This window comes from Furipterus horrens, unplaced genomic scaffold, assembly GCF_987537825.1.
Source record: "Furipterus horrens unplaced genomic scaffold, mFurHor1.1.pri manual_scaffold_10, whole genome shotgun sequence".
Lineage (NCBI taxonomy): Eukaryota > Metazoa > Chordata > Mammalia > Chiroptera > Furipteridae > Furipterus > Furipterus horrens.
Genome location: NW_028327180.1, coordinates 18,766,553 through 18,789,298, shown reverse-complemented (window position 1 = coordinate 18,789,298; position 22,746 = coordinate 18,766,553). Strand labels below are relative to the sequence as shown.

At 34.1% G+C, this 22,746-nt stretch overlaps 1 protein-coding gene and 1 non-coding gene across 3 annotated transcripts in view; both read left to right on the top strand.

Annotated features, from left to right (window-relative positions):
• The window catches only part of FBXW7 (F-box and WD repeat domain containing 7), a 164,809-nt gene that overhangs the window by 89,220 nt on the left and 52,843 nt on the right, over window positions 1-22,746 (top strand). Inside the window, exon 1 of one of the 2 annotated variants that reach the window (XM_090288215.1) lies at window positions 17,458-17,790. The exons of the other annotated variant lie outside the window; for it this stretch is intronic. Coding sequence (XP_090144341.1) covers window positions 17,644-17,790 — 147 coding nt within the window. The 5' untranslated portion in view covers window positions 17,458-17,643. Of the gene's footprint in view, window positions 1-17,457; window positions 17,791-22,746 lie in introns of those variants that run through there. 2 annotated transcript variants of the gene reach the window in all.
• LOC149999307 (U1 spliceosomal RNA) lies at window positions 15,861-16,023 on the top strand. The gene has a single exon (XR_016513889.1). It is a non-coding gene; the product is annotated as a U1 spliceosomal RNA (small nuclear RNA).

Below are 22,746 nucleotides of genomic sequence, written 5' to 3'. Positions count from 1 at the left end.
AGAGTATATTGTGTCTTATAGAACCTTATAATTTGCATATAGAAAATGCTTAAAAATTGAATGAACTTTCAGAAAAAAAAATCTATAAGTGTTTTTATAAACACAGCCTGGTTTAATCCTGTTCCACTGAATGTGAATGTTTACAGGTTTTTGAACCTAAGTACTAGACCTTAAATGTGTTCCTGTTAAATTTTCTATTGTTATTTGACATGTCCTTCCGTCCTCACCCAGTTTCCATTTTGGCTCCTTCCTTATCAAGTTCCTCCTTACTGAGATGAGTTTGAATCAAGAATCTGTCTTCTAGCATTTTCACTGTCTCTCCAAGTTTTGTAGTTCTCAGTGAATATGTACGCACACCCAAATAATTAAATCGGTGATACCTTCAGTGAGGAAATTAAAGCTAGGTTGAGACCTAAAGGATAAGTAGGATTAGACAGTGTTGGGAAGCTGGAAAGAAATGAAAATACGAGTAGTAACTTTTTTGAATAGTGGCAGAATTTTTAGGAATAAGTACAGAGCCTCCCTAGGTGAATATTTGAATAAATTCCAGATATCTATATATGCTTACATTGGGTAAATTTGTTTAAATTTTCTGTTTATATCCTCTTTTTTAATGGTTTGCTGATGGCTAAGTGGTACTTTGGAGGATTCTTTGCAGTTTCCACACCATAGGCAACTTACCTTTCCTTGACATTTGGAGGATTAATTTTGCTGCCAAGTACAGGAACTTCACAAAATCTTCTTGTAGTTTCTAAAGTTTTAAGTTAGAAATATTATTAACTTAAGATTACAGAAAGTTAATGACAGAGCTGGGAGTGTAATTTAGATTTTGCTTCTATACAACTCCCCCAACTGCATCTCCCTCTAAAACTCCAATACGCAGATAATAAATATAAATACAAAAAAAATTTTTTTTAACTTAGATTTATTTTGAAGTCTGTTTCACCAACTTTAATTTAGATGGTAATATAAAGTTTTAAACCTTCTCACCAGTGATTACAATCATAAGAAGCTTAACAAGATTCTTTTCTACTTGTTAGTATACTTTTTACTTCGACGCTTGTCCTGAAGTCTCACTCCCATCTTTCACCTCTTTTTAGGCATTTAATTGCTTTTGTTGCTATAATGACTCTATTATCTATAAATTATGATAAAGAAAAAAAGACAGTGTGGATAAATTATAGAAGACAGAGAAAATACACTTAGAGAATTTAGGTGTGTTTTAAATACCTAATTTGTAGTCATGACACTATTCCTTTGTTTTTTGTTTCTTCTTTGAAAATTTCCTTAAATTCAATATTGCTTAGTTTTAATTTAGAAATGCTGTTTCGTTTCCATTTAGGATTGGGATTTTTTTAAAATAGGAAATCATTAAAAACATTTTAAAGTTATCTCAGTGGATACATTAAGTATGGATAGTTGTTAAAAAGAAGGCACACAGAAATAAAGTCACAGAAGATACAACATATTTAGGTTTTTGTAGACATCATATATGAGCCTGTTTAGCATATTTAGTAAATTAGGAAGTATTATTTTTCACTATGAAATTGAAATGTCACATATAAGAATAATCTCTTAATTTGTTTCTTTGAACACTAGAGGGCCATATAGTACTTTATTGCAATTGATAGAGCTGCTTTTAATATATTTAAACATATTTAGCAAGTGTTTGTCTCTCTTCTACTTTGTGTTCTAGTACACTATTTCTAGCTTGGAATTTAAAATTAATATTTGTAGTAGTTATGTGCATTGCCATATAATATGTGAGATACCTAGGGATTTTTTAAACCAGCAATTAGCATATCTTAATTTTGCTATTTTAAAGCAAAAATGCAACAAAACTGAAGAAAGAGAGTGAGCTTTAGAATAAATGTACGTGTACACAAACTCACTGTGCTTTGGGAATATAACTATGCTTTTTGAATATTTCTCAAGTATCTGCACACAAAAGCATTTTTTTAAATGTATGTCATTGTTAGTTGCTCTGAGCTTCTTTGGCGTATATGTGAGAAGTGACCCCTCTAAATTCTTGTCTAAATTTTCTCTTGTGTTAGCACAAAGGGTAATACTACAGGGTATTATCATCTAATCATCCTCAACTAAAGAACTTCTGAACAGATAATTCTTCATTCTTAATTTCTTTTGTTTCTTGGGATGAAGAAATGAGAAATACAATCTACAAGGGCCCACATAGCTAGTGTGGAGGAGTGAAGAAAGTCATGATTGACCCAGTAAGGTTGCTCAGGCTCTTATGAACTGCAGGGCAATATGCCTTTCCTAAAAGGTGTTAGCGATCAATTAAAAAAAAGAAAAGGAAAACACTGTGCAGGCTTCAGAAAACAACTGTCTTTGAGCTACATTTGACCTATAGATTACTGTTGATTTTGATAGCTTCTAAAGATGAAGTTTACCATCTTAAGTAGAGTCTTAATTAAATTTTTATTCTCCCTTAGGTATAATTCAGAGAGCACTTTGCATTATTGATTTCTATATTATGTTTCAGGGGGGGAAATAAGGACACTTTTTTTTTTAGCTAATATTTATTTACACTTCCCTTTCTGTAAAGGAAGATTAAGATGAGTTCAGGAGAAACACATTGTTTACACCTAGAGGAGAGCATGAAGAAGGATCTTTTAACAGAGAGAAAGAGCAATAATACATCTAAAGACTTGAAAGAACCTTATCTTCTAAATTTTTCTTCCCTAGATTTGTTAATTTTAATATCTTAAATTATTTCCTCAAATTAGTTTCTATAATTAAGTGAAAAAACTTTGATCTTTAATTCTAAATTTCCTCTTGAATATTGAACTTCTTTTCAATTTGAAGTCATTGCTATGAAAGCAGTATTCTCTGATATATTTTGTGTGTGCTTGTTTTTGTTTTGTATCACTACCATTTTCTGAAAACCACATTTATTGCTGTATTTTGACAGATTAAAATGAGTTGAAGTGATGAAACACTGAGCTTGAATTCTGATCTTTTTGCTTAGGTAATGACATTAGCTATTAATAGCACAGTCTGTTTGTTGAATGAATGTTAAATCATCAAGTCTAAACAAAGAGATCAATATTGGATATGGTGAAAAACACCAGAACTGCTCTTTTCTCAAGAAGGAGAGATATTAGATATTATTGATGGATTGAAGACATTCCAAGTGTTGTCCTTTTAATGTGTGTCTGGAGAAAACATTAGCCTTACTAGTTAAAATTTGGTTCAATTTAGCAATATTATTGAGCACTGAGAAGAATGGCCATTTTTCTTTTAAGATGTGCCACAATTTGATACCAGCTTTTATGGAGCAGGAGGAAGAAGGTGCTGAGCACATTACTGTGCTAAATGCATACATCCATTCTAAGGGCATTTCATTTCAAAAAGGTTAATGGGGGAGGTACGAGTGCAGAATTGAGGGTATGTGGTATTTTACAAAGGTAAAAGATCCCCTCAAAAGTCAGAAGGTTTGGGAAATTCAGGGTAGTATGAGTACTAGAGCTATTTTTAGAATACTACCTGTATTGTAACTAATTTCCATAAGTCATTCCTTGACTACACCGAAATGATTTTCAACCAGAAAAACTTCTTAACCTCACTTCCCCATATCACAGTTTACATATAGGAGACACAAACTCAAGAGGCGACGCATGCCAGAAAGCTTATTTAAATGAATGAAACTGACTAAGCAAAAGACCCAGGGAACCAAAGCATTTCTAAAGGGGTGGCTGTGAAAATTGTGATCCTGATATTGCTAAAGTTTCTAATTTCTCAAGTCACTGGGATTCCCAATTTTTAGATGATAACTTCTTCAGTTTTTATGTTGACTTCCACATTTTTCAAAAGCATTTCTGTGGACAGGTTTGACCTATGGACCACCCATTTTCACTAGACTTCATATTTGGAAGAAGAGCATGCAGTTCATTACTCATTGCCAAATGAAAATAGTTTGCATCCAGTGCAGATCCGTTAATGGCACTGAGTTGTTTGGAGTCTAAATGTAGCTTATACATAACACATTGCGTGCCTTAGTGACCCAAGGACTTCTTTCTTTATGAATTCAGTATACTGACCTTAGGTGTTGAACTGCCACGTGAATTGGCCTCATTTAAAAGAAATGTGTATCATAACTTCCAAAGGAATGTGAGGTAGCCTATATGTAGGAGAAACAATTAGTAAAGTTATCAAGTTTACCTGAAAATCAGAACCAGGGAAAATACTGGAGTAGAATATGAAGTCAAGGCCATGAGAAGAGTAAGGAGTGAGTTATGAGTTAAGCAGTTAATAGAATATATATTGGCCACTCAGGCGGGCCTATTCCAGTATTCTTCAAAGTGTGATCCTAAACCAGATGCATCAGAAACATCTGGAGCACTTATTAAAAATACAAGTTGCAGGGTTACACACCAGAAGTGCCTAACCAAATCGCTAGGGTTGAGATATGCGTTTTTATTAAGCTCCCACATGATTCTGATGTAGATTAAAGTTTGCAGAACATTGGCCTATTAGTTTGTCTCAGCTTCCTTGTGATAAAACTAGGAGGAGGATGTGCCAAGTCCTCTCAGGAGGAGAAAACATGGTAGTCACACAGATACGCACATACACAACCCCCTTTCCTAATATTATATAAAAAGAATTTTTTGCATGGTCCTTCATAAGTGATCCAGTAGACTGTGCTCTCAGTGGCATAATATCTGTAACAAATGCATCAGTACTTACAAATAGCGGTAAGAAGAGAGGGTGATCTCTGACGTCAGACTGTGGCGTTTTCAGTGTCACTTGATCTTAAGCAAACTGTTTACCTTTTCTTGTAGAGTTATCTTAAAGATGGTAATAGTGTCAATAGTGTCAACAATAATATAGTGTAATAGAGAATTCAATGAGATAATCTATGTTAAATACTTAGAAAAGTGGCTGGCAGATAGTAAGTCCTTAATAAGTGTTAGCTATTAAATTTTGTAAGATTTATTGTAATGTTACAAGACTATACTGAAACTGGCTTAACTAAATAGTCCAGGCTATCTAATAGGCTGTGCAAAATATTTTTAGTTCCAAAGATACCTACGTTCTTAGATGGTTGAAAATATCCCACTGATACTTTTGGCCTAAATTATTGTGACTTTTAGCATCAAGTCCAGTTATTTGATACTGTACAGTCTGTTAGTGCTAATATGAAGCACTTTTGCTTTCTGACAGGTGTTTTCCTTCCTAATTGGGTGTTAATGCTGAACCTAGAAGGAATGTGAAAGAGAACCTAAAAGTAAATTTGGGTAGTCTTGGGGCTTTGAGTTCTCACATGGAAATGTTCTGTTCTATAATGACACTTGGTTGTTTTCAAACTGACTAGCTGGAACTAGATTTTCTTTGGTACTTTTGTAGAAATTCTAGGATTACTGCTTGATACTACAGGAAATACTTAAAATTTTCAGTTAAGAGATGGCTATAAACAAATGAAAAGTTACTACAAATGAAAGAATAAGTTTCAGTCAGGTTGAAATTTTCTCTGATTAGGATGAATTTTAGAGAACATGTTTTGAAAAAATGTTGATATAGCTACTCACCATATCTGATATAGAATATTAACCCAATTCCTACTAGTAGTAAGAATTGTCAGGTAGCATCTTGCATATAAACTTTAGCCTCTAATTATATGAAGTGTAAATAAAGAAGGGTGATTGTTTTATAGATCACTAGGGCTAAAAATAATATATAAGATTTTTTTGTCTAGAAAAAGATTTACTTTGTTCAAATGTACCATGTCCTTCTGTTCAGTTGGTCTTTGCTGATGCTTTTATTAAAGATAGCTTCTCTGTTTTAGAAATAGCTTGCTTTTAGAAGATGCTTTATTTTCAAAGTGAAAATGCTTTAATTTTTTGTGTTTCTGGTTGGTCATAAATGGCAATTTCTGTTTATTGAAATCAGATGCAATAGGAATGGAAGTATGAAGAAGTACTTGTGAATTTGGAAAGTGCTAGGAGTTATTCCTTTCCTCAGCTACAGATGTTGGTTTTATATGTCTACATTATACATTTAATTTCCTAGAAGGAATTGTTTGTACTTTACCAATAGGCTGCCATCTGTCTCAGGGTCTAATAAGTGAAAAATTTAAATATGCTAAGGTACTTCTGTAATGTTTATCACAGTTTTATTTTGGGGGGTTTATTTCTTATTACTATTTCACTCCTTTAATTGGTATAGAAAAGAAGATTAAAACTTTAAGATAGAATTGTTTATTCCATGTCAGTAATCCTATATTTTATTTTAATTGTATTTTTCTGCTTCTTTACTCCAGAAAGGAACAGAACAGAGATTACAAACTGATATCTTATATAATATTTTTTAAACACATTTAAATTTGTTGCCAACATTTAAAAATTTGAGAGTTCACATAAAAATAATTGAGTTTTCACTTTCTTTTGTAAATGGATTAGCTAGGCCTTACTGGACTCATGTGCTTCCATGACAACAATCAATTGCATCTTTTTTAATGGACTTTACAGGTGTTAAACTTGACATGTTTTTTTTTTTTTTTTTTCATTTTACTTACCTGCTCTTCTAGTCTTTGAGTCACCTTGGAATAAAGACAAAAGCATGATTGTAGGAAATCCAAAAGTTAATTTTTCATCTATTTATCACATATCAAACTAGTGTGAATGTAAACTCAAGCAATGTAATATACAACTGTCTGTGAAGTCTGTTATTAAAATAGCCAGAGGCTTGTTAAACACCTCATTTCCAAAGGGTATGAATTTATCAGTAAAACTGTTCCACCCTTCAAATACCCACTAACTTAAATTTTCATTTTGGGTCATCCTTTTCATTCTTGTTAAATTTTGAAGTTAACACTATTAGGAAGATTATCATATTACAGAAAAAAACCAGTGTTCTTGGAGCTCCTTATTTTGTAAGATGTTTCTGTTTTATCTATAAGCTACCTAACCAATCACCTCAAAGCTTTATAGATTATAACAATTACTTTATTATTTCTCATTGTTCATGTAGGTTATGAATTCAGGAGGGATCACTTGGGCATTGCTGATTCAGGGCTGCAGTCAGATGGTGGCTGGAGGTGAAACCATAGGGTCTAGGAGTGCTGGTGGCTGCCCAAGAGCCTTTGTCTCTTCATGTAGCCCGAGACCTTCTTTACATACGGTCTTTTTACTTAGGCTAGTTTGGGCTTCTTCACAGCACGGTGGCCTCGGGGCAATCAGATTATTTAATATTTTAAAACAGGGCAACCCGGAAACTTTTTAGTTTGATGTACTCCCATTTGTTTATTTTTTCTTTTGTTTCCTTTGTCTGAGGAGATGTATCAGAAAAAATATTGCTACAAACAGTGTCCGATATTTTACTGCCTATGTTTTCTTCTAGGGTTTTTATGATTTGGGGGTCTAATATTTAAGTCTTTAATTCATTTTAAATGTATTCTTGTATGTGGAGTAAGAAGGTGGTCTGCTTTCATTTTTCTGCAAGTATCTCCATTTTATTTAGTTTTTTTTTGGAGTTTTGATCTGTTGTTTCTCTTGGATCATGTTTCTTTGTCTCCTTATTTTGGCAGCCTCCCTGTGTTTGTTTCTGTGTATGAGGTGGAGCTGCTGTTACTCCCTGTCTTGGTAGTGTGGCCTAATTTATTGTACATGTCGTGTAGGGTCCAGTGGCACAGCCTGTCCTATCACCCAAGCTGGGTACTTGAGGTGCACCCTCCCCGTGTGGGATGAGTACACCTTCCTCTAATAGTTGAGCCTCGATTGCTGTTGGGAGGTCAGTGAGAGGGATTTACCCAGGCCAGTCAGCTGACTGTAACCACTGACCGTCAACCTCCACCCTCTGTGGAAGGTCAGCTGTGCAGGGGCAGGGTGGTGGAGCTCTGACATTGCCTGTAGCAGTCCACTGGTGTGATGGCTCTGGGGTTTCTCTGGTGGTGCAGGCTAAGGCCAGTCCGGGTGGATGTGGTTTCTTTAATTCCATAGTTGTTGGACTTCCATTCTACTCAGTTTCTGACGTTTCCAAGTTATGGTGGTTCTATAGTGTAGTTGTAATTTTGATGTGATTGTGCAAGGAGGTGAGCTGTGTTTACCTACACCGTGTTCTTCCCAGGGTCACTCTGCATGAGATTCAAAGCAGCCTGCCGATTGCTGCTACTTGTGCGCTGGGCTTGGAGATTCCTAAGCAAAGCTGAGCTGTGAACCCAGGCTGGCTGCTGCTAGTGCTGGCCCTGGGGCCACTTAGCAAGAGGTTGGGAGTTGGGGGCTTGTTGAGGCCCGCTGTTGCTTGTTTAAGAGAATTTAGGAAGTTGTGAAGCAAGAGCCAAGACTAACCATTCACGTGGAAAAGCTACTGTTAGCAGCTTGGGTGGGCCTGTAAGTTGGGTGGGGCAGAGTTTCATGATCTCCAGGGTGGGGCAAACAGTGTTTAGTTGATGGAGTATGACACCTGCCTGCCAGTTTTGTGGCTCTGTTAGATGAGGGTTCAATGGCACCGTATGCCATTGGGGCCTTTCAAGCTGCTACTCTGTTGCTGAAGCTCAGAGGGAGTGAGTAAGTCTGTGTGTGGGTTCTTTAAGAACTCTTAGGACTCCAGCAATTTCTTCCACCAACTCAGTCCCTGCTGGTTTTGCAGCCAGAAGTTATGGGGCTTATCTTCTGGGCACTGGACCCCTGGGTTGGGGGGCCTGGTGTGGGGCTGGGACAACTCACTCCTGAGATATCCCTCCAGAATTTTTATCCACCACAGGGTATGGGACCAGCCTGTTCAGTGTCTCTGCATTTCTGTCTCTCTTTCCAGTCCGGGTGGATGTGGATTGTTTAATTCCGTAGTTTCTGATGGTTCTGAGTGATGGTTGTTCTATAGTTTAGCTGTAATTTTGACGTGGTTGTGTAAGGAGGTGAGCTGTGTTTACCTACACCTCCATCTTGACCGGAAGTGCACAAGATGTGGTTTTCCTTAAAAAAAAAATTCCTTGGATAATATCAGGGTCCTCAGCACCTTCTCTTTGCTTTTATAATTTTTTTTTCATTTGGGCTTTACAAAAATCAGGCTCATTAAAACAGATTGCGTATATATTAGTTATAGCTGTCATATATTTTATTTTAGTTACCTGGAACTCAGTTATCTGGCAAACTTACAAATCCGAAACATAGATCAAGTAAATCTCCAATGAGATTAGAAAGTAACACAAATAGGTTAGGCTTAACACTCTATAGAATACAATGTGTGTTCTATTAATTTAGAAATTAGACATGCTAAGGTGGAAATCTCAGCTTCACTGCCTGGAAGCTGTTACCTTGGGCAAATTTTTAAACCTTTCTAAGCCTCAATTTCCTTGTCTGTAAAATGTAGGATAATGATACCTTACAGTCTTTTCTTGATATTTTAAGTGAAATAAAGCATGATCTACTAGGAATTCTATTAGTGTTTAATTCTCCCTCTACATCATTGTGGCAGGGATTGTCACTCCCGAGTCGGACTGCACAGCCATTCTCGGCGGTACAGATAGACTCTCAAGAAGCTACGCCATCGTCTCTCGAGACGGACGGCTGCCGCCGCCGCCGCCGACATCATTGTACCAGACTGAAATCATACATTTGTATTTCCTTAGCCCTATAGCTGGGAACTTCCTTTATATCAACTCTTGATCTCTGCTTTAGGCATATTCAAGAATTGCAGGGATTGAATTTTGTTTTTTCTTTGGTTTTAAACTTTCTTGATAACCACTTAGTGTTTTATTTATTGGAAAGAATTAAAACTGAGACTGTCAGTTTACTTTAAACTTCAGCAATAAATTAATGTTGATGTTTATGAGACAGTGCATTTTGTTGAATATATAGTTTTGACAGTGTAAAAGTTCAGTTGCATCAACTGTCAGCTCATTGAAGAATGAGACCCTAAAATGCATTTTCTATAGCTTAATTCTGCACTTAATGTTTTCCATGATTAAAGTAATTCTATACTTAAATTTGATGCTGAAGTAAATGAATATCAATGAAAAGTTTATCAATATTTAGTGAATATTGATAAATCTCATTGCTTCCATAGTATGTCACTGAGAATTATATAAATGAAGTGTGGAACTATGTTTATTTCATGGAAAATAATTGATTTTTATTTATAATTGCTTCAAAAAATGTAACAGTGTAGGAAACATAGTTTTCTCCCCTCTCCTTACTATTCTACTTTTTAAAATTGTCATCACTGTTAAATATCTTATATTTCCATAGGTTCAGCTTTGTATTTTTCATAGGATAAATTCACCATCAGTTTGGTGAACTTTCTGCATTATAACTTAGTTTTTATTAAGCTGTATAGGAAAACCAACTGCTCTACTTACTGTGCTTTACAAGAATTATTAGTATTATATTCTTGATTCCCTGGCCTGCAACACTCTTCAGAATTTTTACAGGAGAAATAAATAATTAATAAGTAACATTTAGTTTAGCCAAAGTTTTAGTGATCCTTTTATGCTTAAGCTTGTGCATGAAAGTAAATTAGATGAGGGACCTTAAAAATTATTATTAAAGAAGTTTTTGTATTTGTTCTTGCACTTAAATTGTATTTTGAGAATTGTGGAAAATCAACTTGCTTTAAATCGCTTACTCTCATCACATGAGGCTTTGCATGACTGAAATATCTGTAATTACTATGTCATTTTTGTCATAGTTGACTTAAAGGTATAACTATAATAATCTTCATCTAAATTCTTGGTGAGCAACTGTGTAAGACCAATTAACAGCTGGGGTAACCCAGCACAAATTGTAAGAGTTAAACTTAATTTATAGTCATTGAGACTTTATACTGGGCATTTTTGAAATACTTAAAAATTCACTCCAATAGTTGGATATTTGTTTTATCTCAAATGTTTCTTTAAATGCTTAATGAAAGAATGAGGAAAAATGCCATTTTAATGTTGAACAACTGAAGTTCTTAAACATGAATATGGGAATAAAATCCAGAGTTTACTAAAAAAAAAAAAAAATCAAATATACTCTATATGTCACTATTTAAGCAACTGTGGTAAGTAGGGGGAATATATATATATATATATATATTTTTTTTTAAATCATTTATGCCTGTAACTTTTTTCCAAATAAAAATGTTTTTTATTATGCAACGATAATACATATTCACAACACAGGGGTTAAGGTCTATATTTAGAAGTTACACACAAATGCATTGAAGCAGTGAATTTTTTACAGTTTGTAAAACTATATTATTAACTAAATTATAGTAAAGGAAGACTCACCAAATTGACAATCCAACCCAATGCAAGAATGCTCTATACTTGGTACTATTAGAACTGTTATGTACTCTTAAAGCTGCAAGAGACTTTATTCTTAATCATCTGCTCCAGCCTCCTTATTCTAGAACTGTGGAATCTGAGATAAGTTAAAAGACTTATTTAAGATTACTGGTTAGTGGAGGTGCTGAAACTAGAACTTAAGATTCACCCGGTATTTTTTGTATACTGATAAGTTTATCTGGAGTGCTAACTCTAGTCATTTTGTCCGAAAGCTGATTAAGGCAACAGTTTAGTCAAGAATAATTTAGTTGTGAATAAATAAATAAATAGTTGGGGTTTTTGAGTCATCGAATTTCTAGGATGTTTTTGTCATCTGTTTTAAGGACTTTTTTGGTTGATTTTTCTATACTTTACTTTTTGAATTACAACTTTATTTTTTAGCCAATCATTTATAAAAAACTGGAAATTACCAGGATAATTCAGAAACAGCCTAAATGTCCAGCAATCAGACTTTGATTATTTATTACAGCAATTATAATACTTTATTAAACCTGGTATTGTAGCAGTTTTATTTTGAAAATTTTATATATAAAATGAAAGTATTACATATATATACACATACACATATTTAAGATTACTGGTTAGTATCATACACAAACACACACACACACGTATATAATGCTTTCATTTTGCAAATGTCTAATTATCTGGTCACAATTTTATACCACTTATATAAACAGTGCTGTTTCAGAACCCAAGCTAATTTCTCTTAAGTAGTTAGAGGCAGTCTTTGTGCCTGGATAAAGAAAATTAGCAGGGAAATACAATAATATGTTTTGACCCATTAATCCTTACATGACTATAATATCTCAAATACATTATAGTTGGAATTTGTAATCCTTAGTGAACACTTTAAACATTTAAATGTCTTTTAGAACATCTTAAAGAATCATTTTGAGTGTGATTTTAATTTTGATAACACATTTTTATTTATTTGCCTTGCCTTTTATGAATAATAAAACTTTAAAAGGAATGTCATATATTTACATTTTTATTCCATACTAAATCTAATTGTAATTTTATTTCTTCAATCGAAGTAGTGATACAGTGTTTAGAACTTGTTACTAATGCAAGCGTGACAGTTCATTAATCATTAAGCAAAGAACTTAATTTCTTGAGTTAGCATTGTTTTCCTCTGTTTAAATTGCTGTCTTTGTGCATGAATTGCTTAGTCTTAGGGAGATACTTTAACATTTTGGTATCTAAGGTGTTAGTAAAGACTGAAACAATGACTTAGATATAGAGAGTAATCTGTCTCACTCTGTATTCTTGAATAAATGAGTATGCTTTGTAATAACCATATTCTTATCTCAAAAAATTTGTATTTTCCAAGTAATTTGTTTAAGCTGACACAAGGATAGTTTATGAAAAATGGAAAATCTTTATGCCATTCATATGCTATGGCTTTTGGTCAAGAGCAGTTAAATCCCAGCTTTCTGTATAATAATGGATAAAAATAGGGGTCAAAGTCCAGAATAAACCACTGTAAGTCTTTTTGTTGTTGTTATTGTAAGAGAATTGGAGTATATAGGACTAATACATTTTAGACATACCCTTTCGGTGATATTTTGTTTCATGTAGCATTTATATATAATCATCTTTGACCAGTGCAAAATGGAAGATCAGAAAGCAATAGTAAGTGGGCAAAATACCTATATAGAGAACTTTTCCTTACCATAAGTTCCCCAATGCCGAGTTCTTAGGTGGACAGTCAGTGATATCTGGAATCTTAAAATGCCAAGACACTGCAGCTAAGATACTACAGCTTCATTTTTAGGTAAAATTTTTGAGAGAATTATGGAAGTCTTTCTAGAAGTTGCAGGTGATTATGTTTTTAAATATTCTGCTGCAGAGTAATTACAGGTAGATTTTAGAATCTCTCCTTGCTTTCCTAGTAACTTAAATTGAAATGTTATCTATAAAGCACTTACTAGATATGAAATATTATTCTAAGTACTTCACTTACATTAACTGATTGAATCGTCATAGAAATCCTGTGAAGTAGATTCTGTATAGATGAAATTGAGGGAGAGTCATTAATTTCTGGTCATACCATTGAGAAGTGGTAGAACCAGGCTTTGGCCTAAGGCAGTTGGCCCTGGTGGTGGTGCTTCTACCTGCTGTATTACATTTCCTCAATGTTTGCTGGTATCATCTCAAAAAGAGCTTCTCTGTTTTGAAGACTCTTAGTGTGTGTGTGTGTGTGTTGTTTGGGGTGGGGGGGTGGGGTTAATAGTTAAGAGTATCTTAACTAGTTTTAAAAGTATAACTGAAACTATGACTTAATTCTTCTTGGACCCATGGAACTGGCCACATTTTAAAGTATTAACAGTGGGGGTTCTCCTATGTATTCTCTCTGATTCCCCTCATTGACTAGGGTTTTCTTCTGTATTTGAAGATTTGGTATTTGAGTGTTTCTGTGCTGATTGAGAACATTCCTTTAGAAGTACTGTTAACTTGAATGTTCCCCAAAAGATGAAATGTGGTAGCACAGACATTTGGAAGCTAGCACTCACTTTGCTCAATCCCTCATAATGTCTCTTTTTTACAAAAATATATTGTTGTAGACACATGATTTGATTTAGTATTTGGTTTGCTAGAGTTGCAATGCTCTGTACTATCCAGCTGAGGGCAGCTGCTTACTGATTTAAAAAAAAAAAAAAATGAGATTGAATTAGAATGTCACCACTGTGTGTTTACCAAAACTTGGCATCTAGTGTGAAACACATTTGACATACAAACAGCCTTAGTTTTCAGTCTTATAATTATCATAAACAATTTCTTAAAAATAAATAACTTATTTTACTTTGTAATAATTTCTGCCCTCGTATAAGCAGGAAAATAAACACTTGATTTTAGTTTTAATTATCCCAGTCCCAATTCTTTTCAATTCCAATTTTTTCCCTTTCTTAGAACGACACTCCAAAGAGATTAGAGAGTGTCATTATCCTTATCTTTGAACTATCTGCCTGTAAGTACATGCGACTACACAGGTTTTTGAGGACTTTTAAATATAAAAGTAAAAGAATCAGTATTTTTAGTATATTATCTTTATTAACCAGTCGATTAAGTGAAAGTTAAATTTGGAGTTGATCTGTTTGATTCTTTTTTCTATGCAGAATGAATATGTTAAACTTGAGGAATGTAGTAAGCTCTTCTAATTTTTCTGCATTGAAATAACGGTTTAAATGTTATCTTCTATGTGGTTCAGAGAAAGGAATTTTGAGGGGCTAATTAACTAATTTCAAAGATATCACTGAAAGAATTTTTGAAAATAAAGAATGTCAGTCTGTGTAAAACTGTAATTTAAAAAAAGTAGATACTGATAGTAACTTGGAGAGGGGGCATTCTATGGAAGTTTCTTCAAAGGAATTTTTCTAGTGAGGAGAATAATATATTTTTTAAGGTTTTACTATACATACACACACACAAAGATTAGTGTGTTAAAAAATAAAATGAGCATCGGTGGAGCTGCTGAGATTAGAATGAGGCTAGAAACTCTCATCGTGCAAAGTAGTCAGTAGTCTCATGGGGCTGTGGACATGGTTACCTTAGGTATGCAGCTCATTTTTTTTCTACCATTCCAACTTACAGACTCCCAGTGCCCTCTCTTCTATCCATAACTCTCTGTTAGGGTTTTTGGTTATTATGGTTTTATCTATAGTCATCTACTTTTTTTCTAAAACAGTTTTTTAATTGTGGGTAAATATCCATAACATAAAATTTACCATTTAAACCATGTTTAAGTATACAATTCAGTGGCATTATTAGGTACGTACATTCTCAGTGTTACGCGAACATCCCCACCATCCATCTCCAGAATTTTTTCAGCTTCTTTAACTGAAACTCTGTCCCCATGAAACACTAACTCCTGATTCCTCTCTTCCGTTTGCTCCTGGTAACCACCATTCATGTCTATAAATTTCACTGCTCTAGGTACCTCAGATAAGTGGAATCATACCATCTTTGTCCTTTTTTGACTAACTTCCTTCACTTAGCATTATGTCTTCAAGGTTCATCGATGTTGTAGTATTTGTCAGGAACTCTGAATAATATCCCATTGTACGTATATACCACGTTGTGCTTACCCATTCATCCGTCTTTGGTTACTTGAGTTGTTTCACTGCTTGACTATTGTCAGTAATGGTGCTATGAACGTGGGTGTACTACTGTCTGTTTGAGTCTCTGCTTTTAAGTCTTTTGGATATATACACAAAAATGGAATTGCTGGATAATAATTTTTTGAGGAACCAGCATACTATTTTCTACAGCAGCTTTATTCATTTTATATTCCCACGAATGAGGCACAAAGTTTCTGATTTGTCCAACACTTGTTATTTTCTCTCCTTTTCCCCTTCCTCACCATTTGTTTTTTAATTAGAGCCATCCTAGTGGGTGTTCCATTGGTAGTTTTTAATGGGTGAGCATTATTGGTTCATTCTGGTTTTGATTTAAAATTTACCTAATGATTAGTGACATTGAGGATCTTTACATGTGCTTATTGGTCATTTGTATAATCTTCTTTGGAGAAATTCTGTTGTTTACTTCTGTGCAGTTAAAAAATATCACCTCTGTGATACTTACCTGGCAGGGGAGATAGCATGATCACGAGGGTGGTTTTCCCAGGGCGAGGCTTATCCATTGCACTCCGAATGTGCTGACCCCTGCGATTTCCCCAAATGTGGGAACCCGACTGCATAATTTGTGGTAGTGGGGAACTGCGTTTGCGCTCTCTCCTGGGCGGGGTTGGGGGGGACACTTCTGTTAATGGTTTGCATTTTTAACTAGACTCTTAATTGTGGTGTAAGAGAAAGGTATACTTTAAGAAAGCAGCATCATGGTAGGATTGGGACTATTTCTTGTGTGCGTATTGACTTCCCAGCAGCCCACTTTATTTTTAGTAAGATCTCTCCAAAGTTAGAAAGGAAATCACCCACTTCAGACATTCCCCTTTTTAATTCGCACCATGTCACATTCTAAATACCCACTATAAAGATTCATAAAAACTCATGGAAGGAGAGAGAATTAGATGACTAGTTATCAAAAGAACATAAAATGGAAGGAGAAAACAAACTAGTTAACAGCATTCTGGACAGATATTTACATCTGTTATCTGTTGTCTATTAAAACTATTAATTCTCACACTGAGCTTTTTTTCTTGTCGTCTATGTAACCATTTAGTTCATGGGTTTGAATGTGAAATGTAGTATAAAGATTAACACTGATGTAAGTGGTTAATTGCAGGATGTATTTGAGATAATGCTGGAAAGACTAGTTTGAGGTCACTTTGAGGAGAGTCTTCATCTCCAAACTTTTTCTTAGACATTGGGGCAACCATGAAAGTTCTTGAGGGGTGGATTGTACACCACCTCCCTCTCCATGTGTTAGATAGGTTTATATGACTAGCATGCTGGAGAAGTTAGGCACTCAGGATTGGCAACAAACAGGTTAGTTACTCATTTTACTACAGTTAATTCTCATCACAGCTTACATTTATAAATATATGTTTCTTAAATATCCTTAATGAATATGATGCCTGTTACACTTTCAGGTGAAGTCACTGAGTTTTTTCAGAATTAAAGAGATTGAACTGAAATTTGCAAACAACTGAAATATCTGCTTTAAAATTAATCTGAAATTAATATTAATAACTATCGAGAGCTCCAGTCAATTTATGTCTTAGTGAGTATGAGATAGTGAATATGGTATGTATGGAAAAGGAGAAAAGCATGCTTTAGATGAACACTTGCAAATATAGTGCTCATTCTGAATATATCTAAGATAGAACAAACGTGTGTGTGTTTGTGTGTGTGTGTGTGTGTGTGTGTGTGTGTGTGTGTGTGTGTGTTTGAGCATGCATAAGCATAATCCAAATCATTCCTAAAATATTAATGCTGATATTTGGGTAAGGAAGGCTTAGGTATTCATGAGAAAATAACAATGTTTATTTTTTATTTTTGTAAAGAAAACTTTTCTTTCACTTTCTAGGGAATTACCTACATTAGTAGTTGGAGAAGTTTTAAAAGGGACCTTACCGCATAGGCCTGCTTTGGTTGTATTCGCATTACTGACTCTGCATGGGAGGTTCCCAGGCTGTTTGACTGGCAGGAGCAGGAGCTCTCACTTCAGTAGTTTATAATTCCTGGCTATTCTAGGATAGTTTGCACTTCACCAAGCCTCAGACAGGTCAGGACATTTGGTAGGAGAAGGTTGAAAGACAAAAGCAGCAGGCCTTGGGTTCTCAGCCTTTTTTTTTTTTTTTTAAACATAAAATTAGATTTTAATTTGGTGGTTTGAGTTTTTAGTAATGTGCCTGTATTACATGTAGAGAGTACTCATCAGCCAAGAAGAGTTTTAAAATGTCAAAACTGGGAAAAGCTACTCTAAACCATGGCTTGGTTCCTGTTGATTTTAAAAATGCTAAAGAGCCTCTACCACATCAAACTGTGATGAAGATATTTAGCATTAGCATCATTGCCCAAGGCCTCCCCTTTTGTCGAAGACGGGTAAGTCTTACACATTTGAAAACAGTAATATTTATTTAAATGAAGTACTCCGCCTCTGTTAGTGAAGAAATGCTTCAATTTTCAATTGATTTTTATAACTATGAAACTTGCAGTGCATTATGTAGCCAGCAAAAAAATGGTGGTTTTAATAATATAAGAGAGCCTTGAGGGCAAGGTTACCTAATCTGTCTTCTCTCTCTCTCTCTCTCTCGTTTATTTTTTATGGTATGAGAATCCTTATTTTAAATTGGTAAATATAAAAAGTATATTTTGGAATATGTTGGCAAATACTAAAATCCAAAATTTGTAGTTTTTATTTTGTGGGAGAAGCAAAAAGCTGGTGGTGTTCTCCTTATACATGGTAATTGCAGTATTTAGCTCTTATAAAGAGTATTCCAGGTTCCCTAGATTTATCTGGCACTGTAAGCTGTATTATTTTTAAATTGCTATTTGTTAAACTCAAACTTAACCTAATAAGAGATATTACTTTTTGCTGTTATGTAAAATAAAAATAACGTGCCATTGTGTGGCCGTTACGATAACAGTTTATATATAGACAATCCTGAACTAACAAATATCTTGGATAACTCGTACTAATGTACAGTCAAGTTATGAGCTGTCGGATGTTTTTCAGTGTGACATTGCCCTCTCTCTCCCACCAAAGTTTGACCTGTTACTATAAGTAGTTTTGTTGTATTTTCTGACTTACTTGGTTATTGCCATTTTGAATGATTTACTCTAGAGTCATGTATTTTTATATGAAAATATGTTTATGATTCTAAACACATTAAAAAAAAATCTGAGATTGAATGAGTGTATGCATATATCAGTGCTATTAGTGTTTTAGCGTCCTTATCTTTTTTCTTAATTAAAGGGAACATTCTATTAAACAAGTAGATTAATTATAACACCTGAAAAGTATTCTCCTTAGTAAGGAGAATCTTCTATTTGCTAGGGCTTACATAACTTTTGTATGATATGTATTTATTATCTTATTTCCTTTTGAGTAGTTTCCACTTCTCTAAACAAGTAGTAGCCATATTAAAAAACATTTCAAGTGAGGTTTAAATGCAATATGGTTTAAACATTGAAAATAATATACATATATCTCCAGCACTCCTTTACCTTCTTTACTGTATTTTTAGAAAGTGTTTCTTTTATTTTATCCTCTTTTACTTTATAGCTTTTGTAACTTCTGAATGAGGTCACTGCTCTGATTTAAGCATTTACACAGAGGCCTCTAATAGCTTTAAAGTCATTAATAAGTTAACTTATTTTGACATTTATGTAAAATAAAATACCAATACAAGTAAAATTTTTAACCGAGGAAACTAAGTGTGGGTTTTTTATATTAAACGGGTAAGTTATTAACAATCAGGATATTTTGTTCTAAAAATTAATGGAGAACTTCAAGTCTTTCCCTGCGGGCTTCCTTGGGTCACTTATTCAGTTAGACTTTTCTAGGTTACTGTGTTATGTTAAATTATAGCTTCGGAGTTGTAATGACAGAAGGCGACTAGATTTGAAAAATAAAATACATACTAGAAAAACTTTCAGGAGTTAGTTAAAAAAAACAAAATTAACACATTCACTTTTAGACTACCTGCCTGCCAATAACTTACTATTGCGTAACTCATTGACTCTGACTACTAGAAATGTTAGAGAGATAGTGTAATTATATTCTCCCTCTCCTTTTTGCACCTGGTTTATTTAGGTGGCTTTAAATTGATTCACATGTTCTTTGTTATGGGAAAGTTAATGATAAACATTTTTTAAATGTATTTTTCTGTAACAAAGATTTAGAAGAGATTTTTGGTGTGATATGTGATTAATCATATTTTGTGTCTAACATCCAATGTATCTTTTACATAAATACCTTCTTTCAAGCAGTCGTTATACACAACATAGACAAAGCAGAAAGATTTTGTAAGCCATTTTGTTTCTTCCAAGTAGTGAACTAATGGAATGTATAGTGACCTCTTACAAGACTATGCAGACTTGATATATTGAAATTTGAAAAACGTGATATTATCCCTCTATCATAGATGCTGATCTCTTCATATTTGCATAATAAAATAACTTTGAAAATTGTGAAAAATCTTTCAAGTAGTTGTTATAATTACAACTTCAATTTACTAACCTCATTATTAAGTATAATATTAGTACTGGTGATCTAATTTATTATTGTTTGAATGAGTCTAGTTTCTCCTCAGAGGTACTTTGGATTTAATACTAACAATAGTAAAGAAATAACAATCTAGCTATTAATCAGCTACCTAAAATCAAAATGCTTTTAGCATTAAGATCCTCATAATTTATTTATAGTTGCTCAGACATTCTTGATTATAAGTATCACTTAGAATACTTGTTTAAAACACAGCATCTAGGGTTTCCTCTTTTGGATAGTCTTACATAAGAAATCTGGATTGAAGCTCAGGGATCTATCTACTTTTTAGAAATCATATTGTTAAAAGTCTTAGTATCTGAAAAAATGTGAGAATACTAGTTGAGTACTTAATGTTTTATTTAAAAAAGAGCTGATTGTCCTTTGAGGAAGAGGAATTTTACAGGGAAAGATTATTTAATCTAAAATCTGTGGAAAATTACTCTCTTTGAAATTGAAATGCCTAATTATGGTAATATTGTATTTCTTAAACCCTAAGATACATTATTTTTCTACATTTTAAACATATATAAAATAAGGATACAGCTTGATGAGACTTAATAGCTTGTCTGGAAGCAATTTTTTCTTTTAAGTGGTAAGAGAAATAATGTGGTCTTACAATTAAAAATAGTATGTTGAAAGAAGATGCACTTCAATACTTAAATCTCATTTCTTAACTCAGTTTGGTTTTGTTTGGAGACTTAAGCATTTAGAATATCCTTGTAAAATTATTCTTCAGTATTAATGTTTTGATAGAAATTTCTAAGTGATATGCAATTGTTGGTTTATATTGGACTTTTTAAAGCTAGCTGCTTGACAGTGCTGGTTTATAGACAAATATTGTTTTTATAGTGCCTTGTATATTCTTAGGTTTGAACCATGTACTGATTGTGTATCGCATAAGCATCAGCAACACAACTGACTAGGGGAATGGGGTGGAGCTGGTTGTGGAATGGCAGGGAGGTGAGGTGGGGACAATGTGGGACAAGGACTTGTTCGCCTGAAACCCAAGAGCTCAAACAATAATGAAGTATACGACTGGGATTCTGATAGTTAGAAATGATTTTGTAGTGATTTTTATTCCATATCAAGACCTATTAAAAATACTATATTTAAAATAATTTTTCTTCAAAGTGAAAATAGAGATAAAATTAAAGTAGTTGCGTTATTTGAGAAAATGTTAAACTCACTCCTGTGTATTGTTATTATTGAGTATTAACTTAAATCAGGGGTCCACAAACTTCTCCTGCAAAGGGCCATTAAATATTTTAGGCTTTATAAACCTCATAGTCGCAATTAGAACTCCTGCTCAACTCTGCTACTATAGCATGAAAGCAACTGTAGATAATTCTTAAATGAATGCATGAATGGACATGACTTTTAATAAAACTTTATAGAACAGTGAGATTCAGGGTTTTTCAATTGCAATAATACTACAGTAAACCTTCTTGTACATGTATCTTTTTGCTTTAATGTAAGTTTCAGTTTAGGGTAAATTTTTAGAATGAGATTGTTAGAACCTTAAGCCTTTCATTTCCTTTAAAACCCTTATCTGCGCTTCTTAATCTGTAGTTAAGCAGAGAAAAATCTTGGTGTGTCTTATCACTAGGATTTTAACATGCTTCTTATTTCCCTTCTTAATGTACAGTATTACTATAATAATGCTATTAATAATTGCTATCATTTTAAAAGAACCTACTATGTATCCTGCTACCCACTGTGCCAGCTATTTTGTGTATTTTAACTGACTTAATCCTTAATTGATATATATATTTGTTAAGTAGTGTAAATTAGGTAATGTCTCTCTTCAGTAGACTGGAAAACGGAGGCTCAAACAAGTTAACTCTCCTCAATTTTCTTGGTAAATAGTAAAGCTGGCATTTAACCCCAGGATTTTGTAATGTTGCAGGTAGCAGTCATTCTCTTTCTACTGTATTTTGTGATCTTTACGCATTTTTTTTCTTGTAAACTTAACACTTTAACCACTGTTATATTAGTATTTGGGAGGGCAAGCCTGGGAGCCACTGTTGACATTGTTTCCGTGAGAAAATCCATTCAAAGATTCAAGCAGTTGACCTATAAATAACTTTCAGCAGCATAGTCCATTATAGATTTAGGATTTTTTTGTGTGTGTAATCTCTTTTAAGGTATTTCATTTCTAAAGCTACTCCACAAATTATGCAATAATTAATAAAAAATGGAAATATTAAACAGTATGCACATTTGTTGTCCTTTTGCAAGCTCAGGAATGATACCTGTTAAAGAAAAAAAGGTTCATGACAGTTGTTAAAACAGTAAGACAGACTGTTTGGGGGACTGTCATGGTAGGTGTAGAGATTACTACAAGGAGTTTCGATGGTAGGGGAGAGAGATTGCTCAGCTCCACATACAACAAAGAAAAGTGAGACTTTGTGGCCAAGGAACATGGTGAGAGTTAGTAGGTAGAAAATGACTAAGAGGACACATCAGGGATAAAAGGGGATTCTGGCTAAATCACTTTACCCATAAGTGGTCATACATCCCCTGGGGGATGATGCAGGATGAGGGGCCCCAGTGGGGGGCTCTGGTATTGGGGTTCGGTGAATTTTGGTTAAACTGACTTAGTACAATTCTTGCTGAAATTTGGGACCTGAGAACAGTGCCCAAGGACAGGGCCTAGTTGCAAAAGAAATCAGAGGAGCCTGACTAGGGTTTGGTCAAGGAAAGACTCTGTCGTACTTCAGTGTCTGCGCTTGGCAGGCAACAGCTGAGAACAGGGTGTCTGACAGGTTAACCATTAACCGTGCAGCGAG